The 18,847-nt window shown below is 43.1% G+C and overlaps 1 protein-coding gene across 1 annotated transcript; it reads left to right on the forward strand.

Moving 5' to 3' along the window:
* Positions 1 to 786: 786 nt before the first annotated feature.
* PRKAR1A (protein kinase cAMP-dependent type I regulatory subunit alpha) lies at positions 787 to 18,096 on the forward strand. Its single transcript, XM_075440747.1, has 12 exons — positions 787 to 898; positions 2,340 to 2,403; positions 3,301 to 3,479; positions 8,822 to 8,995; positions 9,630 to 9,721; positions 9,937 to 9,998; positions 10,525 to 10,571; positions 11,209 to 11,367; positions 12,041 to 12,101; positions 12,384 to 12,505; positions 13,096 to 13,177; positions 15,483 to 18,096. Exons 3-12 carry the CDS (start codon positions 3,303 to 3,305, stop codon positions 15,653 to 15,655), a joined length of 1,149 nt encoding a protein of 382 aa, XP_075296862.1. The 5' UTR covers positions 787 to 898; positions 2,340 to 2,403; positions 3,301 to 3,302; the 3' UTR covers positions 15,656 to 18,096.
* Positions 18,097 to 18,847: the final 751 nt, after the last annotated feature.

The raw sequence follows: 18,847 nt of genomic DNA on the forward strand, positions 1-18,847 counted from the left end.
TAACACCCAGCTCTGTCCTCAGCCAGCAGGAGATGGGCGCACGCAGCGTTCCAGCTTCATTTCTTCCTTCCCGAGTCCTTGTGCGGGGTCCGTCTCCCCCTGCCAGCGCTTCCGAGGCCTTCGCTGACCCCTTACAGGCTTCAGGGACGGAGCGCGGGGACTGAGGCTCCTCTCGCCCCGAAGACACCCGAGACGGCTCCGCGGGTGCATATTGAACCGATCACAGTGAAATCTTCGCCCAACGCAGTTTATTCCCCCCCCGTCGCAGCCTCCCCACCCGCCGCGCCGGGTCGGTGTTTAACCCCCGCCCGGCGCGCAGGCCGCAGCACCCTCCGCCGCAGGCGCCATTTCGTGGGGTCTGGGTGAAGCCCGGCGCCGCCGCTCGCTCCCGGGCAAGGCCCCCCCAGCGCGGAGGCGGCGCGGGTTCGCTCCGAATATTCAGTAAAATCTTTTCTCGCAAAACCCTCTGAGCGATCACTGAGGCGATATGACCGCTCAGTCGCGACAGGCCCTCCCACGCGGAGAGATAGGCCACCCCGAGCCCCCCCTCGACCCCCCCCACCGGATCCGCGGGGCCCGGCCCGCTCCCCTCAGCGCCCCGGCCCTCCTCTCCCCGCCGCCCTCGCGCGCCTTAAAGGGGCAAGCGGTTGCCCGCTTCCCAGCGCTGCCATCTCCCGCCAGACACGCCCTCTTCGCGTTACCCCTTTAAGGTTACCGCGGCGACGGCTCTGGGTGAGAGCGAGGCGCATTGACGTCACGGCGGGCGGTGATTGGCTGCGGCCTGTCGGTTTCCGGTAGGAGCTGCCTTTGGGAGCTGCTGTTGCTGCTATCGCCGAGGCCGCGGCCGGGCCGGGACGGGCGGAGGGCGGTGAGGGCCCGCAGGAGCCGCCCGCGCCAGGTGAGCGGCGGCGCCCGGCCCGGCTCGACCTGGCGGGGCAGCCCATGAGGGGGAGGCCGGGCGGGAAGGGCGGGGAGCGAGAGGCCTGCGGCCTTGGGGGCGGCGGCCCGGCCCTCGCTGAGGGGAGCGGCTCGCGCCGGGGTGGGGGGGGCAGCGTCCCCGTTCCTCGCCTGGGGTGGGGAGACGCCGCGCTGCGTGGGGCCCCCGCGGGCTCCTCGGCCCTCGCCGGGCGTCGCCTGCAGGCGCTGGGCACGGAGGCGTTCGGGCGCCGAAGCGGTTCCCCGGCCCGACACGGGGCTGAGGGGGTTGTGCGTTCTCCCCCGCTCCCCGGCGCCGTCCTGGCGTTACTTTCGCCGTGGGGCTGCCTGCCCGCAGCGCTGGAGCCGTGAGGTCTCCTCCTGGGAGCGGCGAGCAGCCCCGGCCCCGCGGTGAGGCTTTGGCGGGGCAGCCCCGGGGCGGGCGGGCAGGCCGGGCCCCGGCGGGTTGGGGCAGTCGCGGGGCAGCCCTCTGTCTGGAAAAGTCAGGGTTTGCAACGTGCAGAAAAAAATACCTGGTAACAGTGTTGGCGTTTTCAAGAGAAGAGTGAGAGGGGACCTTAGAAATGCCTCTAAATATCTGCAGGGTGGGGGTCAGGAGGATGGGGCCAGACTCTTTCCAGTGGTGCCCAGCGACAGGACAAGGGGCAACGGGCACAGACTGAAGCCAAGGAAGTTCCAGCTGAACCCAAGGAAGAACTTCTTCCCTCTGAGGGTGACGGAGCCCTGGCCCAGGCTGCCCAGGGAGGTTGTGGAGTTTCCTTCTCTGGAGATATTCCAGCCCCGCCTGGCCGCGGTGCTGTGCAGCCTGCTCTGGGTGACCCACAGAGGTCCCTTCCAACCCCGACCATTCTGTGATTCTGTTTTCATAATTTCCTTGCTGTTTTCTGCACTGGTCTTGCTTTTCTCATGAGCAGCCGTGGCCCATGTCCGCTGTCTGTCAGCAGTGCGATGCTTTTTCCGTAGGTTGTAATTAGGCTGTCATGGAGCCACCGAGTTTCTCTGGGGCTGTTAATTAGGACTGACCTTCACTGTGCGAGTTGTCAAAACAAAAGAAGTAACTGGAGAGCTTTAAGGCACTTTTTCGGTCCTAGTGAAGTCCATACTTGGCGTTTATGCAACACATAAGACATCTGCCGTGCATACTTACGAAGGGATTAGCTGTGACAAGAATGAAACCTGTTTGGAGTGTTCGCAATTTTGTATTAACTCGAGTCCTCCTGTAATCTCCAGCAGCATAATTCAAAGGGGGATGGTGTTATATTGCCTGTGTGGCCTGAGTTTCTCAGTCTGCTGCCTCAGTAGGATAAACCACGTAGTATGACTGCACTGCTTGGTGTTTCAGTGACTTGCCATTTCTCAGAATTATTTTGTCTGAATCAATTTTTTTTTTCCCCTTTCAAAAGGTGATCCTGGGATCAAGGTATCTTACTGTGCATTCATAAGCTGTTGCCACTGTCCCTGTACCAGGTAACTTTCTTTGTTTCATCAAAAATGCCCTGAGAAATGCTTTCCTATTTCTTTATCTGTCTCAGTGTTAATTGCTTTATGAAGAAAATGACATGAAATGTTTATTTATATATATGTATGTAAAAATGTATTTTTAAATGGTTCTGTGACCTGAAAGGGAGGAAGGACCTGCTTAAGAACACTTTTGAAAGTATTACAGCTGGCACTGTAATTTTAAAGCTTTCTTAAAACCTGGTGTCGTAACAGATGTATTTAACAATGTACTCTCGATTATTTATAGTTGAAGAAACATTTTTGGGATTGCAGTGTATCCACAGAGATAGTTACGAAGTATGGATCAGTTTAAACTGGAGAGTAGCTGTTTAGAAGAAATGCCTCTAATTCCATAATTTCTGTTAGTGGACTCTGCCTTGGCACTTGGCGAACTGGCTTTGGCTTCGGCCTAAACAAGTTTCACTTCCTAATACTTTTCACACTGGCCTCTCGGATCCCAAGCTTCCGCCCATCTATCTCCTGGACATCATCCCTGTGACTCCACACAGACCAAGCAGCTCTGAAGTGAGGCTCCAATCCTACGAAGTACCAGGTTTAGTCAGCAGAAAGTTTTGGTGGAAGCCTCCCTGACTTTGAGTGCTCACAGGGCCCGAGTTGTTGAAGCTTTCCCAGCTCAATCAAACGCTTTTCCTTTTGTGCCTGTGGCCATAGAGCACCCAAATTTTTTTATTTCTTTCCCAAGTGCTAAGTAAGTTCATAGCTTTTTCTTTGATGGTTTAGCTTAGCTACTGTTGTTACAGATAAAGATATTTTTATGCTGTGATATCAGTAAGATGATAGTGCAGCATAACGAGTCTGACTATTTCCACTAGTTCTTTAACCTTCTCTTTCTCTTATCTTCAGCAATGGCAGCTTCTAGCAGCAGCAGCAGCGAGGAGGAGCGTAGTCTTCGGGAATGTGAACTTTATGTCCAAAAACACAACATCCAGCAACTTCTGAAGGATTGCATTGTACAATTATGCACAGTGAGACCTGAAAGACCCATGGGATTCCTCAGAGAATACTTTGAAAGACTGGAGAAGGTAACAATACATAGAGGGAGGGAAACAAGGAGAGCGGAACAACCTAAATGTATGTCATCTCTTTGTGATTTAGAGGCTGAGCTTCAGATTTGACCAGTGTTTGTATTGACTGTTTGAAACTGGAACTGATGCTTTTGGAAAACAAATCCTATTTTCCAGTAGTTTATGCCAGTTGATTGCGGTGTGAGAGCACCTCTGTCATAACAAAGCACGGAGGGCAGGACATAGGGTGACAAGGAGAGTTACCCCGCTGGGGTGCAGATGTAAGCCCATCCAATGCTTGCACACTCAGGCTAATAGACAGGATACACGATCGTGTCTGTAGTTAGATGATAACCGTGGCGTTTGGCCTTGGTTGGACGCTGGCGATAGGCGTTTGGTTTCTTATATTGAGACAAAGGGTTTACAATAATTTGGGTTCAGCACAGATGTTGTAGGCCAGTGGTAGTTATCCAGGCTTAGTTGGAGAAAAGTGGAAGTATTTGCATTCCAAATCTCTAGGAGAGTAAGCGTGTTTCTGCCTTCTCTTGAGAGTTCGGTGTTGGTGTTTTGCTTTGTTGTTCCTCTTGCGTTTATCCTCAAGCTCTCTTTGGTGGTGGTGGTATTGGAAGCATTCTGGGATCTTGGGAATGGAAAGCATTTTGTCATCTCAGTGGTCGTGCTTGAAACAGTGATTTCATATTCTATTGAACAGTTAATTTTATATATTGATATCTAGGCAGATAGGAAAAGAAGCAGCTATGAAAACGGGAGGTGTTAAAGGCTAATGCAGAGGAGAGGTTAGATACGACGACTCTTCAGAATACGCCGGTAGTAAATAATGTAGCTGTGACCTTGTGCAGCAGTCGTTTGCAGGTGCTGCATTCAGTACTTGGTGTATATGGGAGGTGTATCTTTTTTCTTTTTTTCTCTCTATCTCGTTACTCATTGCTGATGTAAAGAAGAAAGAAATTAGCACTAGAGATAAGTTTGTATAGTTAAGTGTGTATAGTGGATATTCTCTTTTAATGGACCAAATGCTGCAAGCTAACCTCCTATACTCGCAATGTATTTAAGGAACATTTTGCTTATTAAAGGAACTAGAACTCTGTAATATGTCTGACTTTTTTTGGGTGGTTGCATCTTGAGTACATTCTCTTTCAGAGAGAATACCAGCAGCAAACCAGGTAGTAATCAGGTTCTTAAAAATCCATTGTCCCTCTCTGTTACTGTGCCTCCTTCACCACCTTGGATTCTCAAGTTTCCAAGTACTGATAAATGGATAACTTTTAAAAAATTACCACAAGTGTTGATAGACAAAACTTTACGAAGTAAACTGCATTACTGTGCTTAGAATAAATTCTAAACCAATCCATACATAGGGATATAAAATAGGAATATTTGGATGCTCTAGTGTGGTGGACTTATGGTCAACGTGCAGTATTTAGAACTTTTTTTAGCAAGACAAGCCTGGCTCTGAAGTTAATGACGTGTATTCTGGAGTTGAATAACTTATGGTGATTTTATTCTGGTGCAAATTGTCTGTTTACTCTGTCAACCTATAAGGAAGGTGAGAATAAAACTGGTTGGGTAATGTTTTTTTGCCCCTAAATTGCTCTTACAGTTTTGGTTAGGGTCTTTTTATTATGAATTGTGGCATGGGTTGTACATGTCCACTAGTGTAGCTATCGCTAAAAGTGAAACTAGCATTTTTCTTCTTGCATTCTTGAATTGAAGTTGCTGCGGTTTTCTCTGAGTAATTTCACCATTCAGTCTAACGGATTGGTCTTACTTTAACCAGGCAATGTGGTACCTTAATAGCTGTCAAGTAACAGAACACTGAACATCCTATGCTGTGTTAGCAAACTCCTCTGACATCCGTCTCTGGAAAGCACAAATGCTAAGTACTATTATTAACCAGCTCTAACCTGGTGCTTAGCTCTGGTAGAGCAGAAATGTTTGAAACGGAATCTGTTTCACCTTCTGTTATGTCTGTTGGATCTTTAATAAAACAGAGCAACTTTTCAATATACTTTTTAAATCCTTTCATCTGTTAGACTGGATGAAATTGAAGTAGAGATACAGTATTTTTTTAAGATTGAATTTTGATGGAACACCATTTAAAACTGGAGCTGAGTTGCTATTTTCTCTCTAGTTATCCTGACAAGTCACCTCTTCCACAGCATGCACACACGCAGCTGATTCACTGTCATATTATTAAAATACGTTGGAGACATTTAAACATGCTTTTGAATTTATGTTCAGAAACATTAACATTACTGCCTCTGAGACTGTTGTAGCTACTGTAGGAATTCACATGTCCTCCTCAGAATTATGAGGACTGTTAAATGAATCTAATTACTACAAATGGATTGTATAAATGTTTTTATTTGATCTGTTTGTGGTGTGCAAAGGCTTCTGTTCTGTTTGCTGCACAAACATGTCTGGTAACACCAATGCATGCTAAAAGCTAAGAGCTATCCAGTGCTGTGCTTGGCTGGGTGACGTAGTTTCAGCTGTGGAAATTTAATGTAGAGATCGTTATTACAGCCTGACAGATGAATCTTGGCTATTGGACATGGCTGTCCACTGGAGTAAGCATGTCTTTGAAATACTGTGTGTAATGCAGTTATGTACATATTAGGCTTTATAGAAAGCTGGAATTATGAAGTGTGGTTGACATCTAGTCACTGTACCTGTTCCCCACTACCTGCCCTGCATCCACAGATACATACCTGACTATTTTCCTATTTCCTAAGTGTTTCTCTCGCAAAACATGGTAGTGAAGAAGGATATGCCATGCTGTTGTGAATTTATGGCAGAGCTGCTTCTAACACTGCTTTTTCAGCTTTGGAGTGGTGGGGTTTTTTTAATATGTGGAGAGCTGATAGAAATATTATCCAGAAGAAGCTGAGACTGTTTCTGGTGTAATGCAAATTACTAGATGCCAGACTATACAGTGTAAAACATAATTCTGAAATCATGAAGGTCGTCTTCAGTAGCTGATAGACTCATCACTTTTAAATTATTACAACTAAGAAACGTTAATGGAATTAATAACTATATCTTACTGTCAGGAAAAACAAAATTTACAGTTAGTGGTCGCTGACACAGAAAACTCTTTGAACTGCTTCATCACCTGAAAGGCCAGGATCAACACGTGGATGTAATAAATAGGCTGCTTTAGTAATAAACCTTTTTAAAATCCTGGCAATGTTTATACTGATCAGTACAGAATGAACTGGATGCCTTTGTCCATTGTGTTTAATTTGAGGAGCTTCTAAACCTGAGCAAATGGCGTCTCTCACTTATAAACACTGGCTGAATTCTAAGGTAACTGCAAATAACAACTGCCACTCTTTCTTCAGGGCCTAGTGTAATTTTTCTCTGATCTGGTGGTGTAATGCATGTGGTTTAGTATCAGAAGTTACAAAAGGTGTCTTTTGAAAAGATGAATACTGAAAAGCTACTGCTATGAAAACAGTGAGATTTTTAGCACGTCACTTACTCCATGGCACAGTGTTGTCTTGCGATGAATAATGTGAATAAATGGAGATTTCTCGTTTGGGGGTACTCTTTCTCTCGATGAGTGTGTACATAGACTATTTAGAATAGGTAGATAGACTGTTTAGATAGAAACAAGTTACAGGCAGGTAAGACAATACATTAACTTAAAATATACCTATGTCCATGCCTTACTTTAATGCGCTTCTTTTTAGTATAGTAATATTAAATCTCAGATCAGACAGAAGTTGCCAGTTGTACTTTGTCCATTGGTGCAGTTTCCTTGTTCTCTGACTGGGCCATTACCTTGCTGAGTCTCTTCTTGAGCCTCTGATACGCGGCTCCCTAGCGAAATGCTGCCGAAGTGCTTCTGTCTCTCAAAGTTACAGGATCTCAATATTTTATATTTTATGTGATACTGGAAAAAAAATAGAGCAGCTGGTGTTCACTTATTTAGAAAGTGTCAAGTCTTTTTTCAATGGGTTGAGTATTCTGTATGTGAACGAACAGTATGTTTCTGTGGCTGGTGGTGTTGCCCGCTCGGTGGAGAGGCAGTTTAAACCAAACACTTATTACTGCTCAGGCTATTTTTAACTTCATCTCAGTTGAGACTTGTTTCTCTAAAATCAGAAGATGGAAACAAGGCTTTAAATATGTTTTGCTCCCATCATTTTGAAATGTGGCACTATTTTATCAATGGGCAAAAAGCAGGAAGTGAAATGTAATTCGACGGCTCAGCGCTTGCTCTTTGGCTATCCGAGAAGTGTAAAATGTAAACTCAGTGTCGTGGTTATCTGATGTGTCTTTCCCCAAAGTGCTGGTGTTATACATAGCCTCTGCACCTCCGGACAGGAGCGTGGCTGCCAAGCAGCAAGCTGCCCAGCTGGACAGGGTACGGTTTGATCAAGGACACTGGGACAAACCCAGCTTTTCAAAGTGCTGGGAGCTCTCAGAGAACAGATGACTCCTTGTTCTTTTAACGCATGTCCCAAAAACCCTGTTTCCGCAACTCAGTGTCGTTTGAGCTGTTATGATGCAAATGCTCTGGCTCCAAGGGTGGCTTTTTTGTTTTGTTTTTAATCTGATTTTAATTGATGAAGGTGAATCTTCTGGTACATAGAAGAATCAAATTTCTGTGTGTCAAGTTAGTTAGACTTCACTTTTTTGCAAGTACACTATCTAGTCTTGTACAATATCAGTACAACACAGCGCAACAGGTGACTGAGGGAAATAACGAAAATGTAAGGTCCTGCAAAGTTGACAAATCTGTGGTTTGCAGATCAAAACCTGCTGTTTGGCCTCCAGCATCCTTCCTCTAGCTCTTTTGTAAGCGGTGTTCATATTTCTTTTTCCTAAAATAACTGTTGGTTATTGGGTATCAGGTTGGTCCATGACTTGACCTTGTTTCCAAAGCTTCTCATGTGACATGGATTTCTGAGGAACTGCTCTTCTGTCTTTCAAATAGTAAAAGGCTTAACACCTCGCAGCTGAGGGAGAGAACTGCTGCATTTACGGTTCCAAAAGTGTCTTGAGCATTTGTGGAATGTCTTCATCGCCTGTTGAATACACTGGTGGAAAGTGGAATCTACATGTCTATACTTCTTAATTTATCAAACTATTAGTGTAACTTATTAAAATAAACACCATTGTGATCTGATTGTTATGAATGAGAGGCATATCTACCGTCTATTTTGAAAGGCCTTTGATCTTGGTTGCTGTAGTGTCCTGTTTGCCTTGATGTGGGAGTAATAGTACACAGGAAGCTCCCTTGCGCTGGCAGACTAAATTGGAATGTGATATATAATGACTTTTTTCTTTACTGGATTATGTGACACAAACATGTCTTCCTTCCTGTTTAGGAGGAAACAAAGCAGTTGTTGAATCAACAGAAGTCTGGGTCTCGCTCAGACTCGCGGGAGGATGAAATCTCCCCTCCTCCTCCTGTGAACCCTGTGGTTAAGGGTCGAAGGCGGCGTGGGGCCATCAGTGCAGAAGTCTATACAGAAGAGGATGCTGCATCTTATGTTAGAAAGGTGCTCTCACTTTTAAACGGTGCTAAAAATTGCATCTTCATTCCAAGAGTTTGACTAAGACCCCCCTCTGTCCAGTGTATTAAATAACACTAAGCTCATGTAGGCTGTAGAGTCTTGTGATAACTGCAGAAAGCAGACCTGTGTGTATAGCTGTTTAATTGGAGGTTAGAGTAAACTGTCATGCAGTTAAACCGTTTATACATAACTTAGACCTGTTCCCTTTGAAGCAATATATATTTAGATGTACTTATATTTATATTTTATATATATAAACAAAGCGCTTCCAGTTACTCTACAGCTGCAACAACATTACATTTAGCCTAATGACAGAGCAGACTTCCTGCTATTCATAGGGAAATGTGGGTTGAGCAGATACTTGTGCTCTTGGAAAAAATCTTACAAACTTAGTGTGGAATGATGCTTTTACAGCTGTGTAAAATAATACAAGATTTTATTTACCTTTCACATAAACTGGCTGTAAACATTGACTGTATTTGTTTCTAGATTTGTAGTGCTTGAAAGAAACTAAAGAACTCAGCCAGTGTTTTGTAGCAATTCAAATAATTTATTTACTCCGGAGCATGAAATTTTTCTTGAAAAAATTAATCGGTTACTTTTTCTGATTATATCCTAGGTTATTCCAAAAGATTATAAGACTATGGCTGCTTTGGCCAAAGCTATTGAGAAGAATGTGCTGTTTGCCCATCTTGATGATAACGAAAGAAGGTAGGAATAAATCCTTGTGGTCTTAAAGAAAGTTTCTTGAAGTGCAGACTTCAGAAGAGCTGAATGTGTCATGATGTACAAAGCTGCACAGCCTCTTTACAACAGTCAGTGTAACCATACAGAGGCTGTAGTAAAAGTGTTGGTGGGTTGGAGGTGCGGATGTGTGAATGCCTGCCTGCATGGCAGTTGACTAATTTGGATATCCTTTTCTTCAGTGACATCTTTGATGCAATGTTCCCCGTCACTTACATTGCAGGAGAGACTGTCATACAGCAAGGCAAGTGACAATGTTTCCATTGGTGAATAAGTTGGAGATGGTGAGCAGACTCTGGCCTAGTGCTCTTGTCAGTTTTGGGGTGTTTTTTTGAAATAAAAACACTGTCTGGATGCAGTGCCCCTTTCTTGCTGTGTTACCTGAAGCACAGCTCATGCTGCAGTGAGGACTGGAGCAGCTGTAGGAAGATGTGGTTTTGTTGTGTATGTTAGCTATTGGAAAGATCATAATTTGATGGCTCTGTGGAACATGTTATGTCAGTTTATGGATCCGGTATGGCTTTCCAGTCATCCTGGAAATGCTGCTGATCTCCCGCATACCAGTAAGTGTCCTCTTCCACAGGACTGAGAGGAGTGCAGTAGCAGCAAAATGTGAAATTTCACCCTGTAAGCTGTGCAAAATTTGTTTCTGCCAACCTTACTAGACTGTAAACATCAAAGCTGGCAGAGAAGCCAGTTCTGTGAAACATGAATGCTTGCAAAGATTTACTCTTCTTAGTGTGTACTCAATATTTTTTTTTCTTCTTTAGGTGATGAAGGTGATAACTTCTATGTTGTTGATCAAGGAGAAATGGATGTAAGCATTATTAGTAGTTACTATTAATGACATATTCATCCCTAGCAGAAGAATAGTCTGATATTTGTAGGCCTCTTCTACAGGTCCTTGCTTTAGCAGCTTTTCTTATTAGAAGTTCTTAGTTGTAGAAGTTTATTCTGCTTTGGAGCCTCTTTGCTCCGTAACGGCTCAGTGTGGCTGCAGACTGTGAGTTGTGTTGAGTTTCAGAATGAATGATTCAGACACCAACACAATACTCATCCTTTACAAGTGCAGGGTGGAGTCTAGTTGACGTGTGGGGCAGGTTTGAAGAATGACCAGATACTTTACTTTCCAGTCCAACTAATCCATAGCTTTCTCTGACAGAGACTTTGTTGGGATTTTATTTCCTATCAAAGGGTCTCGGGGGTCTACGTGTGTAGTCTCTGTGCATGCCATGTAGAAGAGAGTCCCTTTGTCAGTGAAAGTACAACTGTGGCTGGGACTGAGGTTGGCTGTGAAGTGTTGACGGAAACCCTGGAATGGTCAACTCTGACTATACAGACATGAGAATTTCCCTTTACTGTAAAGGAATTATGGGGTGGCAGGAGCTTTGTGTCGTCTCCAGTCAGCTCGCAGGACACTGGGCCTTGGCTTACCACCATGCGCTGCCTTTCAGGTTTATGTGAACAACGAGTGGGCAACCAGCGTTGGTGAGGGTGGAAGCTTTGGAGAACTTGCCCTTATATATGGAACTCCCCGCGCTGCGACTGTCAAAGCGAAGACGAATGTGAAGTTGTGGGGCATTGATAGAGACAGCTATAGAAGGATCCTGATGGCAAGTATTTTTCTAGCTGATGTGGGGCTTATGCCATTTTCTCAAGTAGCTGTGTGCTAACCTGGAATTATGCTTTTGGTTTTACTATTCACTCAACTTATCCTGGTCATTTGACCTTCTATCCATGCCTGTGTTTTGCTGGATACATTTATTCAAAATCGTGCTCTCTCTTTTGTAATCAGAAAGCTGATGACTCGGCATATGCTTATCAGGCACAGGGCAAGGGGGAATCTCGCATTGGTGAATGAAACAATACCAGTGCAGTATTAAACTGGACTAAAGATGTAATACCTACTGGTTACCTGGTCAGATGTTTTGATTCTGCTCTCTCTTTAGCTTGTTATTTGTAAGTAGTGTGTATGAACAGCAGGTGTAACTAAGTTGAGCAGGTGTTGTGAATTTTGATAAGGTTATACAGTAAGAATGCATTTAAGAAGCATTAAGGCTGCAATAAATGCTAAGTCCTTTATGAAGGTTGCTGAACTCTGAAACATTACTGAAATAATTCAACTTGAAAGCACTTAATCCTGTGGGTTTGGGGTCTGTGAGAGAGCATGCAGTATGTCTGGTTAAATTTATTTTTGTCTTGTTTTACTTGAAACCTCATGTAAAACGTGAAGGAGAAAGAAGACTTAGTTTGTGTGTGGTGTTTTTTGTTTTGTTTTTTTTTTAGGGGAGTACTTTGAGGAAGAGAAAAATGTATGAGGAATTCCTTAGTAAAGTATCTATATTGGGTGAGTGAGATAATTTTTTTTGTTCTGAAGTGGAATAAACTGTCATATTGAATAAAGCTGTTACCCAGCATTACTATGATTACAGGCTGTTGTGGTAATCTGTTAAATCTGACTGCAGAGCCTGTACTGCTTTTCTGCATCATTCCAAAATAATTCTAATTCAAGTCTTGATATCTGATGCACAAATGTAGCCAGAAACAGATTGACCTCTGTATAAAGACAGAGCAAAAAGTGCAATTTGTGCCTTGAAAAGATATTCTTAATGAACTGTTAACTCTCTAGAATCTCTGGACAAGTGGGAGCGTCTCACTGTAGCTGATGCATTGGAACCGGTACAGTTTGAGGATGGGGAAAAGATTGTGGTCCAGGGAGAGCCAGGAGATGAGTTCTTCATTATCTTGGAGGTAAGTAAGGTCAAAACTAAAAGCTCAGAACTTTATTTTTAACATGGCTTATTCTGCCCCTAAATAGACTCTTGGAGAAAAAATGTAAGAATGTACTTGTAGAGAATTCCTGAAGAAATACAATCATGCTGGATGTGCAGAAGCTTATATTTAGTTTGGCTGTTTTTACAAACAGTGTTTCCAGGAGAAAAGGAACATATTTCTGGCTGAAACAAGTTTATCTTTTCCGGAATGGTAGAGGCCCATTCTAGATAGCTACTCATGGCTTGCTGGCGATATCATTGCCTTCTGTCTGGTGCTTTTTGGGTGTGGTTTTTTTTTTTTTTTGCTAGTCGCACTGTAATATTCTTACTGTTATGAGGAAAACCAGAAAGAAATCAGTGTTGCAGATCTGTAAATACCCAAGACATTTTATGCTTAGAGAGGAGGGAGGACCAGCTGTTTTTACAGAGCAGTCTGGTGAACTATGCAAGGACTGTGAAGTGGTTTTTAGACTGAGACATCTTAACAGTTATTTCTGCAAAGCAGCTGATTCCGTGTGGAATCCAGTGTTTCAATTCCAGCTGTTTAATTGCTGTGATTTATTAAAGGGCACAGCTGCAGTCTTACAGCGTCGATCAGAAAATGAAGAATTTGTTGAAGTGGGCAGACTGGCACCTTCTGATTATTTTGGTGAGTTACATAATGACAACTATGATCACATACACCACTGTCACCATTTTACCTGTGTTGTGTGGATGACAGCCATGGGATGGATTTGCTTAATGACTGTTTTGGGCTCACTCTTGTGGTTTCACTTAATGTCAGGCGAGTGTCGAGTCACGGCATTCAGGTGTGCAGGCATGTCACAGCAGTGTGATTATGCTAGAGTACTTTAATTTAACAGGGCCTGGTGGTGATTTGGTCTGACCTCCCTAGCCTGAGCAGAGCTAACTTTGATGTTGCATCGTATTGCTCAGGGCTGTGTCCAGTTGAGTCTCTTGTGTCTCCAGGGATGGAGATCTCGCAGCCTCTCTGGGCAATGTCTTTCACTGTTAAACCAGCCTTGTTGAAATTTTTTTTCTTTCTACTTGACAAGAATTTCCTGTTCTGCAGCTTGTCACTTTGCCTTTCACTGTGCAGAGCAGTCTAGTTTTTGTCTTTATAATAGCTCATTATGTAGCTGAAGACTACAATAAGATGCCCTCCTTAGCCTGCTTTTCTCCAGGTCAGACTAACGCAGCTCTGTCAGCATCTCTTTGTACATCCCGTGCTGCAGTCCCCTAACTCTCTGGGTGGCACTGCTGGCCTGGCTCGGCTTAGTCAGCATCTTGTCCTGGGGACCCTGAAACTGTGTGGTGCTCTGGACCTAGTCTCCCAAGTGCAGATTGGGGTCTTTTCTCCTTTTGTTGAAGGTGCTCTTACTCAGCTAAAAGTTAAATGGTATACAGGTGGATTTGGCTTGAAAAAGATCCTATTACAAATAGTTACTTGTGAAGACTTTGAAGTAATCTTCACATGGAACTAATCACTTGTCTAGTGCATGTTGATTTATTTTGGATCATCGATAAGGACTGGGTATGTATGCTCATGGAGCATTCTTGCAGTATCATCTAACAGTATAGAACAAGATATTCCTGGAGGCCTTATTTTGGGTTCAGAAGAAAAGTGGCTTGCAGTTGTAAAACAAAGCCTCCTCCAAAACAGAACTAGCCTCCCCCGCAGAACCTACTATTTAATATTTACATACTTCCTTCTCTCAGAAATAAAAGCCCAATTTTTTTCTCATGTTTAAGGTAGGTCCGCTCTCCTTTCTACTCTAAGCAGTCCTCTTGCGAAAGCCTTCTGGTTGTCTGTTCAGTTTTTCAGCTTTGTAGATGATCTAATTGGCAAATACTCTGTTGCAAGGCCTGAAGTGGGATTTACTCATTACTGCTCTGATAGTACTGGATCTGACCAAAGGCCTGCTTAGCTCAGTATCTACTACTGGATTCTTGTTCTATGTATGTCATTTCAGTCTTTTCCAATATTTCCCTTGATGTGTTCAGGTGCTGCAGACCTGTCCCCCAGGGGTTTAACTCTCCCTTAGAATGTACTTATTCTTTTGCCAGCCTGTGTTTTGGAGGGTAGTGAGTTGAAGAGTTTTAATTGGGCACAGAGGAAAAGTTTTTCTCATTTCTTTTGAACATCCCTTCTGATAATGCAGGCAAACTTATTCTCCAAGGAGCACTGAGTTCTTCCCTCAGTCCTAACATGGAGATAACCAGCCCGACTGCTTAAAACCAAACAAACCCCAAAGCTGATGCTGCGGTTTCTTTTCGTGCTTGTTGCTAGGAATGTTGGGGGTAGCTGTTGTCACCAATGGAAATGGGCTTGTTGAAAACTTCACTCTCCAGATGCATTGTTTAGCAGTTGTAACAGTTGTGCTAAAAGCTTTGTTTCAAATGTTTGTGCATAACTTAGGAAATGTGAATCCAAGGGGACTTCAGCAAGATGCGCATTTTCCACAGCCCGTGGCAAAGTCAGATTCTTGATTCCAGCTAGCTGTGGGTCAAAGGCTTCTGCCTTATGTATTAATGTTTTTTTACTTCAATACCATGGTTTTGTTGTCCTGAGTTTCCTAGAAATATCAGCATTGAACAGTAGCATACCTTACATGTTAGAAGAATAACTACTTGTTAACTAGGAAAATTACATGGCTAATTGAAACATAACCTTTTCTCAAATAGGACCAGTGTTGAAAATTGTTTAGGCCTTCTTCAGATAGACTTGAATGCAGATGGGCTTTTTAATAAAAAAAAAAATCCTCAAGTAGTCTTTTTAAACTGTCTTCACAGTTGCTTCTAAAGTAACTGCACAGATACTTGTTCTGATCAGTGTTAAAATATGAGTTACCTTCTGTTCCATTCCTGCAGCAGTTTGATATACAACAGGGTAATTTGTTCAGCTCTTTTGCACGTTGATTGTTAACACTGTTCACACTTTCCTGTTGCCCTAGGTGAAATAGCTCTGTTGATGAACCGTCCCCGTGCTGCCACAGTTGTTGCTCGTGGCCCGTTGAAATGTGTAAAGCTTGATCGACCCCGATTTGAACGTGTCCTGGGTCCGTGCTCGGATATTCTCAAGCGAAACATCCAGCAGTACAACAGTTTTGTATCGCTGTCTGTCTGAAACCTTCCTCCCTATCCAAAACATGCTTCACGAATGCAGACTGCTTTATTACCCTTATGCAGAGCCACACCGCCACTGGCATTTGCAGCTTCCTGTCTGTTTAAAAAACTAAAAAAAAAAAGAAAAAATTGCTTTTCATGGCACTGTTTTTAATTTAGAGCATATTAGTTCTGTGCTCTCTGTCCCATTAAATTAATAGAAAAGTTGTATGGAGATGTATGCTCTTACGGCTTCTCTCTGTGCAACAGTGTCCAACTCGGGCACACGCAGCCTTGCTTCAGCGAGGGAGAGCGCTCCTGGTACCACGCCGATTGCCATAGCCTAAGCAGGTGACAGTACGGGGTGGGAGGGGGGGATTTTTTTTTTAAAGGTGTTTCTCAAATTGTTGGACAGATCTTAAGGCGCTGGTCATAATCTGCTGTATTTCTTTTCAAATGAGAACTGCCCTCGTAATTGAGCTTCTTGGGGCTTGGCGTTTTCTCTCTTTTTTTTTTTTTTTTTTTAAATTTTCTGGGTACTGTAATCCTGGGTTCAGTCATGAGGCATCAGCTGCTAAGAAAGCCACAGTTGGAATTTAACAGTTTAATTGTTCCTGTGTCTGCTGGTTTAAGATTGCTTGGTTATGTTTTTGTCAAGTGTAAATTGAAGCTTTCAAGATTAATAGTTCTGGTGAACTCCTGAAGTTGTTACTTAATTTGCTGACTTGCCGCAACTGTTGTTTTTTCATGTTCTTTCTTCAGCGATAGATATGCCATTTAAAACTCTTCCTGTTCAAAGTGGCAAGAACCAAATGTTACGTTAAAAGCCGAACTTTGGTCTCTAGTATGTAGATTGGTGTCAGAATGGTACAGCTGTGCTGCTGTTAGTAATGTTCAAGTACTTAGACTGGTGTAGAAATCGGAAGCAAAGATTTTATTTTCCCGGTGACTCTTGCGTGCTCTGTATTCCTCAGTTGACTTTTTAAAAAATGATTCTCAGTTCAGGTGACCGTTTGTTACCAGGGAAGATAAATGTGGAGTATTTATGGCCAGCATCAGTTGCAGGTGGCAGGATTGCTGGTCTATGCAGATGCCGTTATTCTTGATAGAGAATGAGAGACAGAAAAAGTCAATGTTTTACCTTTCCAGCAACACTCAGTTATTTTTAACTCAGTCAATTCATAGTTTTTAAAATGGTTAATTATAAATCTAGTTTAAATACAAAAGTTGCATTCTCTTTCCTTGCTTATGGAATTCACATGACGCATATTTCATACTCACTCTTTTTTCCAAGTTCAGTATGCAACCTGATCTAGTTAGCAGTGTCCCTGCTCGCTGCAGGGGGGTTGGACTAGATGACCTCTAAGGGTCCCTTCCGACCCAAAACTTTCTATGATTCTATGTTGCGGAGTCTTAAATGTATTTCAGTATTTACCAGCTTTGTGTTCCATTATTCCGTGCGCACCAATTCTTCCCAAAAGTTTTTACTGAATTCCACGGTTCAATAATAGTAGGCGATTTTTAAGGTTTCCTTTCAACTGTAATTTATATAAAGTAGCCTAGGTTTGTATTTGGGAGTGACAGCAAGCAGTTCTGCATTTGTTGTGCAACTACTTCTAACAATGGGGCCCTCATTTTACTTCCTTTTGGAGATGATACGGATTCGAATTCAGCAGACTTTCTCCCAGGCACGTAGATAGTCGGAAAGAGTCTGCTAATTGATGCAAAATAATGCTGAGGGTATCAAGCCTTTACAAAAGGTTTCAGGGTATTTCTGAACCTGAAATCCCAGTAATGGGATTGAAATGCTCGTGGTTTGAGTTCTCTGTTCAGAAGATGCTGAGTAGAGGATTTCTGCCAGAGTCCTTAAGGAGTAAGCAAATGCTACCTTTTTGGTTGGTGGGGGTTGTTTTTTTGGTAAAACTGTTTTCTTAAGTTTTGACTTTATCCAGGTTTTTTCGTATGTGTTTTTTTTTTTCTTTGTGTTACTTTAAAGCACCAAAAACTGTAAACTAGTTAAAGCTCCACAAAAAATGCACATTTTTTTTATATGAAGCTTTCTAAGCAACTTTCACTACTGCATCTTTTTAGCTTGCTGTTTACTCCCTTTTGTAGTTTTACCTACAAGATTTTAAGATAAATCAGCTAAGTCTGAGTTAATATTAATCACACTTATAGCTTTACCTTTGTGTGCAATTTAAATATGTTTGAAACCACAATTGGCATAGTTTTGCCTTAGCTAACATTCAGGGCTTTAGAAGCAATTTTTTGCTAGTCCACCTTTAGCAAATTTACGAAATCTATTGCCCTAGAAAGCTATAGTCAACCAGAGGACCATTTTTGTATTGTTATCTGACTATATAAGTCTGATTTACTGTATGTGCTAATATATTCTATTCCTTTTGTTATAGATTGTTCTAATGGCAGGTAAAGCAATAAAATGATTTAAATTCTTAAATTAAATCAGTCTCTTGTTTTTTCCTATCCCTATACTGTGTTTTCCTTTGGCCGTAGAGGATACATTATTAATGAGGTGGTAGAAGGCAAGAAGCTTAATGGCTTAGCTTTTGTGTTCGCTCTGGAGCCTTCAGGTCAAGTCCCAGCTGACAGCACAGCTGAACCTTCGCCTCTGGAGCCTGCAGGAGAGCTTGGTCCTATGCCCACGACCCGGGAACTTCTCTGGGGTCCTGGCGTTGGGTGCCCATGACTGCTTTTGAAGGGAGAAGGTACTTGCGTCTTGAGTGTTGACCTGAGTAGCAACTCGCGCTGCTTTGAGCTCTTGAGGTTGTTAATGCCCAGCCACTACTATTGGAGCTGATAAGCTTCTGTAAGTTGTCTCCTCCCACCTGTGCGTACCCTTAACAGAAGTTTTGAACATGTTATTAATCAGGAATGAGTTCTGGTGGACAGAGCGTGAGAAATAGGAGAGAGGAATATTCATACTATGATGAAGTGGGGAAAAAAAACTTGAAGAGACGGGACGTGTTTTACATCTAGCTCTGAGAAAGCTATCGCCCGACTTAGAAGATACATTAAAAAGCTACCATGTAAAGGAGAATAATAAGAAGAAAGCAACCTTGCAACCCCTGTTGGTGCACCAGCCATTCAAATATCTGTTGGTTTGTTTCCTTCATCCTGCCCTCCCTTTTCCCCCATCCCCTCAACCAAAAAAAAAGGGGGGGGTGTGTGAAAACACAACTAAAGTGAAACTTTA

This window comes from Opisthocomus hoazin, chromosome 21 (assembly GCF_030867145.1).
Source record: "Opisthocomus hoazin isolate bOpiHoa1 chromosome 21, bOpiHoa1.hap1, whole genome shotgun sequence".
NCBI lineage: Eukaryota > Metazoa > Chordata > Aves > Opisthocomiformes > Opisthocomidae > Opisthocomus > Opisthocomus hoazin.

Bases quoted from the DNA above. Each gene is read 5' to 3' on its own strand.
- PRKAR1A (XM_075440747.1), top strand. From the start codon at position 3,303: ATGGCAGCTTCTAGCAGCAGCAGCAGCGAGGAGGAGCGTAGTCTTCGG. The intron at 9,999-10,524 runs GCAAGTGACAAT...TTTCTTCTTTAG, and splicing joins AGAGACTGTCATACAGCAAG to GTGATGAAGGTGATAACTTC. The intron at 12,506-13,095 runs GTAAGTAAGGTC...GATTTATTAAAG, and splicing joins AGTTCTTCATTATCTTGGAG to GGCACAGCTGCAGTCTTACA.